Source organism: Carettochelys insculpta, chromosome 8 (genome assembly GCF_033958435.1).
Source record: "Carettochelys insculpta isolate YL-2023 chromosome 8, ASM3395843v1, whole genome shotgun sequence".
Taxonomy (NCBI): domain Eukaryota; kingdom Metazoa; phylum Chordata; order Testudines; family Carettochelyidae; genus Carettochelys; species Carettochelys insculpta.
Window position 1 is genome coordinate 62744336 of NC_134144.1, and position 7750 is coordinate 62752085.

Consider the following 7750-nt stretch of genomic DNA (forward strand, 5'->3'; position numbering starts at 1 on the left):
CAGGAGCTATTTAATATTTGCTTTGACTATAGCACATTGGGGGCGGGGGGGGTGAGATTTGCCTGTATAGCAGCAATCAGTGGGACCTACACAAACTCAGCATGCAGCCTGGGAAACCACTCCAAGCTATCATTTACTCCAGCTTGTTTGTTTCAGTTGTTCACTCAACCTCTGTACACCAGTTTCCCAATCACTCACTCTATGACGGTACCCTATTATGAGGTAGGGACAGCGCATTAATGGTTATGCTGCACTTCAAAGATGCTTGTCTCATCTAGTGCCCAGTCCTGCTCACAACACTACCAGTGGCAGAACCCCCAATGGCTTCCCTGGGAGCAGATTTCAAAGCCTTAGCTGTTATGCCCTTCAGGCAGGAAGTGTCTGACTCTAGCAAAGTGCCATATAAGTACATAATGCTTTATTTACACTTAGCGTATGTATCTACTCTACCTATCAGGGTCAATCTTCTGGAGTTCAATTTAGTGCGCCTACTGGGGACACACTAAATCGAACTATCAGGGCTCAACAGTTAAACCTGGTACTCCTTATTCTCACAAGGCATAAGGGGACAGCCTGATAAATTGATCTTAGATACATCAATTCCAGCTATGCAATTTTCATAACTGGAATGGCATATCTAAGATCGACTTTCAGGTCTAGTGTTGACCTGCTGTGCGTGTTACTACTGTGAGTGTGGCCCTTCAGTGACTGGTGTGTCTCTTCTTTTTTAGTCCACCCTTGGATTTATTGCCCTGGTAATCAGCACCATCCACACCCTCACCTTTGGATGGACCAGGGCCTTTGATGAAAACCAATACAAATTCTATCTGCCACCAAGTTACACGCTCACGCTACTTGTGCCATGTACCGTGATCTTAGCGAAAGTATTCTTCCACTTGCCCTGTATCCACCAAAGACTGCGGCGCATCAGGAACGGCTGGGAAAAGGGAAGGTATGTGAAATTCACACTGCCCAGCGCAACAGGTGAATATTCAAGTGGAGAAAGTTCCAGTAATGTGTAGCAAAGCCTTCCTTACAATGGAGCATTTCAAAGCACTATGAAGATTTCTGGAGGTTTTCCCTAATTTGTGTAGGTTTCTCAGTGACCTTAGAAAAATCAGTTGCCGTGAAACTAGTTATATGCAGTAGTATTTACAATATGTTGCTGATTTGCTAGGGTAATTATTGCCTTAAAAATTGTCATGACATTTGAAAGAGAACTGTAAATATAGGTAGAAAACAAATGGAATTCTGTAGGTTGTATTGGCCAGTTGAGACAGCATCTGGTGATACTTTGTACTGACACTTCTCTGTTGGGGGCCCATCACTGTCTTTTTTTTTTAAATAGTGCGGGGGGCTGTTTGCATCCAATATAATTATGAAGAAATCCTTCTGCCTGTGACCTAATGGACCATCTGACTCAGATGCTAAACCAAAAGAATGGCACTGGGGAGGGTGAGCAGTCCAGGGGGATCAGAGTTCTTGACTCTGAAGCTGAATGAAGACAGTTTAACTCTCAACAAGAACTATCTTCTGCCACCGTCACACAAGCATCCTGTTGCTTGGAGAAGCATGGGATGAGTTTCCCAACCTGACCCCTGGACACATCAGAGTATTTGCTACTTTCTCAAATGTGGATGGTTTATAGTTTTGGTCATGTAGATATGGACGATGCAGGTGCATATTTGTACAGTTGGAAGAGATTATCTATTTCCAAAGGTTATAATAGATTTTGAAGACAGCACCGTGCCTAAAGTGCATTTACACCATAGTGTAATCCGCAGTGGTCTCTCCTACCACACATTCTCAGTGATACAAAACCAAAGTTTAATGAATCACCTAATGGAAGGAGTGTAAAGATACATCTCCAAAAGGACACACAGCTTCATGATTTTGACTCTGGGCATGGGGGAAACAGCAGTTGAATGAGCAGTGAATAATGGGTGAAGCTGTTCGAAACTATTTCAGATCAACATGTCCAACTACAGCTATCAGGTTTATTTGTTTCACTGCCAGCAAAGACATCGGCCTTCTCCGTGATGGACCCATTACATCAAAAAATGAGACTTCACAGCTGTGAACATTATCACAGGCTAAAATTAGCTGTTTGTTACCATGTCAGTCATAGACGGGACACCAACACAGCTACATATTACAGGCCTGATTCTCCAGGGCCTTGCAACTTCACTAGTCATTTACTCAGCAACAAAGTGAATATCTCACACTAGTGTCATTTGGTAGAACTTCTCACTTCATTTGCACAGAGGTAAATAACCACATTCTGTACTAAGCAGTGGAGAATCAGACCCTATATTTGTTTTTCTTTATCACAATGATATTTGGATTGTTGACAGTCTGAACAAATACACTATTCTGGATTGAAAAAAAATAACCAATGTTGTAGGTGCTTTACAACACAAAAATCCACAATCCTCACCCCATAGAGATAACAATTTGTCTGTCTAAGACCACTACAAAAGATCCTTTCAAGGAGACTCAGGAGGAAATAGACAAGTCTCAGCAAAGTAGGGTGTTAGGATCTGGTGGTGGTAACCTGATTTCCTCCAACAAAGTGCGCAAGATGCTGTTGGATGGTGCCTTGGAGAGATGACAGGTATCAAGACCTGAATCAGCAGAGAATTTTTAAAAGTTGCTGCTGATCAGAACTTGCTTTTCAGCCTTAAACTGTTGGGTAGAGTCAGACTTACAAGCCGCTACTTAATAGTCCAGTGATGATATTCAGGTATTTCTGGTGTGTCAGAGTCACCCTGGAATCTCAGAACATCATGTCTTCCTGCTAAATAAAAGGAAATCAAGCTGAGAGAGATTATGCAGAATTTCACAATCACACAATAATTCCTTTGATAAGGCAGTTATTGTGTGTCCCTGTTGTGCCTTTCGGGGCAGGGAGAATTTTCTAGAAGCCCTCCACGTCCAGATCATTATCTGCTAACGTCACTCACAAAGCAAATTTGTGCAATTGAATGGCAAATTACAGTGTCGGCAAGAAGTCTGAGCCAAAAATCACCTCTGGTGTAATTCCATCCACTTCAGTTTAACTTGGAAGAGAATTTGAATTCAGTCCACTTCCTCATTCCAGCCTCCTGCTGTATTTCATCATGGGGCAAAGCCAAGATAAAAGCACCAGTTTTCACATTTTTCTGGCTAAGGGAAAGCATCTAGATTCTGATACTTCCCCTCACTTCTCTGCAGCAGGCAACCTGGTATATGGCTGCCCTGGCCATAAAAGAAAAGAAGAGAGACAGGAAGTCACATGAGCCTTTGTCTTCAGTGTGTGTATAAAAAAAAGTGTTGGGGTTTTTTTTTAAATATCAAAATAACATTTGTACTGAGACAGAGGGTTTGACATCAGACAGATCATTTAATGAGCAAGAAGTGAACCTGTAGCCAATCAGTGGGCCCTGGGCCAGTCCTGGACCATCCATCACTTTGCATTGAACCCCCAAAATCTTTGTATGTAGTTATCATTATTATTGTTTTTTATTATATTCTCTGGAGTCTGGACCTTGACTGTACTTTGACCAAGAAATTTGGGCCTTGACAAAAAAGCATAATTGACTATTGAGTTCCCAAGGACCAAATTTTACCCTACAGAACTTTAGCCTAATTTGTGCAATTTTTAGAACTGCTCTGCCCTTTGCTAGCTAAAATTCTTGACAGTAATATTTTGATTAATTTATTCTGACTTTAAAAAAATTATTTTTAAAAAGTGTTAAGAAAACTTTGGAAATGCTCTGGGTCTTTTAACTTTTCCCACTGCATTACGTGCTGGAGGGTTGAGGAATGTTAGCATGAACATTTCCTTGTTACTCTTGTTATTTTTGTACTTGGAGTTTGTATATTTGTTGCAAGATTTATAGCTGAAATGGTGAACTTTATATTTTTATTTTCTCTTTTGCTTACTTTGTGCCTTTGGGATATAAGAATCTATGAAAAGCTGTGAGAATAGGGCCAGTTTTAGTTCTTTGTCATTGCCCTCTTAGTCTTACAATTAGAGCTGTATAAAGATAATATGAATGTGTCTACATAATGCATCAGTATTAATGTGTGCCGTCATCTTTTCTATAAAGAATACGATGTTAAGCTGGAGTCTTTATTAAATAAAACTATCAATAAAACAACAATTTAGATGTCAGAAACAAAACCCACTACTGTAAGCAGTTGCTTTTTGCTATTGTGATGGAGAAGATACTGAACTAGAAGGACCAATCAAGTTTGCCAGTTCTAGGTCATGTGAGTAAAAGGTAACATGCCACATATCCAGTTACAACTGAAATACATATATAATTATCGAGCCCTTTGTGGGTGCTGGCCATGAATATTATTCAAACTGTTGTAGCTGAGGAATAGCAGCACTTAATTCAGTAAGCAAAAAGTTTTCTTACAGAGCTAAAGGGGAAGTGCTTTGAGGGTGGAAAGCTGCAATCTTTAACACTCTTCGGCCTGGGTTCCTTTGGTCACTACCTCAAAGAAGTGGGAAAACAGATCCACAACTACTAGATCTGCAGTGCAGCATTTTAATGAGCTAATTTGTAAGTTGATTTTAATGAGTTGATTTAAATTCATGTGCAAAAGTTTAGCCTCTGCAGGTTCGGCACTCTGACTCCATCCTTACAATACAGGGGTTCAAGCAATGAGTTTGGCCTCCCCTCTTCAGGGATTTACTTACAAAGTGATCTGTCAAACTGTGGTGAAATCTTAAGTGGGATGCCATTTTTTGAAAACAGGTCAAAAGGTACCTAGCCAAGTCCCCAAGAAGGCTAGCACAAGTACAGCAGGAGTTACATCTGAAAGTTTGGTCCCTGCTTGCATAACCTGTCTCAAAATGTCATGCATCAAGTCAGAGCAATCTGCAAGTTGTGTAACAAATCCATCGTTTCAAAGTGAAGGCACTAGGGAGGTTTGGTTCTGTTTATTGTTTAGCAAGTAGTTTTGCAGAACTCCTGTACAGAGTAATAGTTTTCCACTACCAAGAACTTATGGGGAAGTCAGAGCCAGATAATTCAAACATGTAATGGACAGTACTAGAAGATGCACCCAGTGTTGCTCAGGTCCTTAACTCAATTTTTGTTATTCTTCATTTACATCAATGCTGGGGGTGGGGGGCTGGGCCTGAGGATGAGCAGTTCAGTAAGCAGGCTCCCCTAGGGAGAGAAGACTATCCCAGCAGCTTGGGGCCAGGTAAGACGTGTTTCTACATGGCCATTGCAGCACCAGCAAGCACAGTCAGGAAAGGGGTGCGTGTCCCTGGCCCGTCCCTTTCACCTGCGTGCTGATTCTGTTTTTCTGTATGGTTTTAGGAGAAGCAGTCCCGTTCCAGGCACAATCAGACTCTTACCTTACTGCCCTGCTTTCCATACCATCTACTCTGCTGCCCTTGTGCAATCATTATATAACAGAGCCCTCCCTTTCCATTTCATGAGATACAATCCCATTCCTAGCAGAGCCGCTTGCGCTGGCACAGCCAAATCTTAACTTTGCTTTAAGTTATGCTAAGAGGAAGCTGTACTCAGTTGAGTGGTTCTAACTCTTATTGTTTGGGAGGAATTCTTGAACAGGCATGTTCTCTACAATATATGGTAGATGGCCCAGAAAAGGTTACCCACCCCTGGCCTAGGGGAAGCCCTGAACCTTCATGCCCTCCCCATTAATATCTCCCCATAAGGCTCTGTGTGGCCCCCAGCTGATCTTTCCTTTGGGTCAGTGACCCATGATAAAAAGATTCCGCAGCCCTGGAGTACACTCATCTTGTTGCCACTGATTTCAAAGAGAACCGAGTACTTTTTTACTGGCGTGACCAAGCACGGATGAGTACAGTGCCTCCTCCCATCACACACCCACTCTACAGGCTGTTAGAATCCCTCTTCCTCGAGGCCTGGAGTCAGTTTCCCTACTACTCAGCAAGGAGGACAGGAATCCACAGCTGTCCTAGAGCAGTGACAAGGGCTACGTGCTAAAGGTTATGTGCAGATGTTATTTTCAGATTAACTGATTGTAAGGTCGTGTGCTGAATGCTGTGCAGGAGTATTCGTCCCTCTGCACGGGTCATTCAATACTTGCAGATCATGTCTAGAACAAAGTAACTTTCAGAAGGTAAAGCAGCTCTCCTAATTAATGCTGACACGCTACAACATACCTCTCAGACCCGTGCTCGAAGACTGGTGAAGGTCTAAGCCAATGACAGTTGGGAGCATTTAGCATACCCTTAATACATATCCACGCCAGCAGTTTTTCTAGCAAATAGGAAATGTCAGGAGGTAACAGAAGTATGTCTGGAAAATTCAGATGCCTGCACAAGCAAGGTCTGCAAAAGGTCTCTCGAGTTATCAAAGGGACAGTTTTAAATGTGTAAAAATTACTTGACGAGTGGTTTTGTATCCAGCTGAGCTAATATTCAGCCAGGTGCTACCGTTCATACTGCTGATTCTTTCCCATTCAAACATCCTCTTTGTTCCCACTGCAGCCATCTGCCCACATCTAAGGCTTGGTCTACACTGCACTGTATCTGCATCTGACTGTAAGGTCTGTCCTCACTGAGGGAGGTTGGTGGGAGCATTTTTCCCGTAGGCCTCCCTTACACCTTACAAGAGCAGGAGTCGACTGCAGACCCCAGAGCAGTGGTTCCCAAACTTTTCGGTATCATGCCCCCACTTTTGATTTTTGAGAAACCCTCATGCCCCCCCCACCTCTTCTTTACCATCATCCAACCCGCCTTAACAAAAATTCAATTTGCAATTAAAAACAAACACAAAACCTAAAAATAAGTACAAAGAGTTTTTCTTGGCCCCTTGCAGGTGCCTGGTGCAGCCCCAGCTGGCCAACTGCTCAACCTCCTGCAAGCCACCAGAGCTGCCCGCTCCAGCCACCACCTGCCTGAGGCCTGTGCTGCCAGAGCCACCCACCTGCCTGCTATCTGCCCCACCCACCTGCTGGAGCCAGCTGCCTGCCTGCCTGCCAGCCGCTGGGGCCCCGCATGCCAGTGCCAGCCAGCTACCCACCCGCCTGAGCCGCCCACGCCCCACACTGCCAGGGCCAGTCGCCCAAGCTACACACTGCTGGGCCAGCCGCCCACCTGCCAGCCACCCACCCGAGTCACATGCTGCCAGGGCTAGCTGCCCACCTGCCAGCTCAAGTCACCCGAGCCCTGTGATGCTGGGGCCAGCCATCTGAGCCCTACGAGCCCCATAAGCCAGCCACCCAAGCCCCCCTGCCTGAGCCACTCCCCCAAGCCAGGCACCACCAGCCTCTGACTCTTACCCCATCCTCCTCCCCCAACCCACACACATGCACCTTTGCAGGAGACAGCTAGCTACATGTGGGTCTTTGCTAGGTACCTGCTTTTATAGCAACTGTGCCAGGTTGTCTACATAAAATGGCAGGGGCTGAGAGTTGAAAGCAAAAGCTGGCTCTTTCTTTGGGTGGGACAAATGATGGGGGGGCTGGGTTGCCTCACACCCCCCCTGGAATTTCTTCATGCCCCCCCGCAGTTTGGGAAACTATGCTCTAGAGAGATCTATTTCACATGTCTTTACCAGATGCATGAAATCAAACTCCAGAAGATCAACCCTCAAGACATCAATCTCCCCGGTAAGTATAGATATATCATGTCTAACTAAACCTCTATTCCCTTGTGCCATTTTGCCCTCCATGACTGTTTTTAGCCGTACAATCAATCAGTCTGATCCTTGAACTCAAAAACCTCCAACAGTCATTTAACAAAGGGTTGGGG

At 44.2% G+C, this 7750-nt stretch overlaps 1 protein-coding gene across 5 annotated transcripts in view; it reads left to right on the plus strand.

Moving 5' to 3' along the window:
* STEAP3 (STEAP3 metalloreductase) overlaps positions 1 to 7750 on the plus strand; it is a 52280-nt gene that overhangs the window by 38722 nt on the left and 5808 nt on the right. For 3 of the 5 annotated variants that reach the window (XM_075001009.1, XM_075001008.1, XM_075001007.1), the window contains 2 exons: positions 732 to 952; positions 6816 to 7608. In XM_075001009.1, the coding sequence (XP_074857110.1) occupies positions 732 to 952; positions 6816 to 7191 (597 nt within the window). In that variant the 3' untranslated portion in view covers positions 7192 to 7608. Of the gene's footprint in view, positions 1 to 731; positions 4160 to 6815; positions 7609 to 7750 lie in introns of those variants that run through there. The other 2 variants (XM_075001011.1, XM_075001010.1) reach the window with 2 other exon arrangements.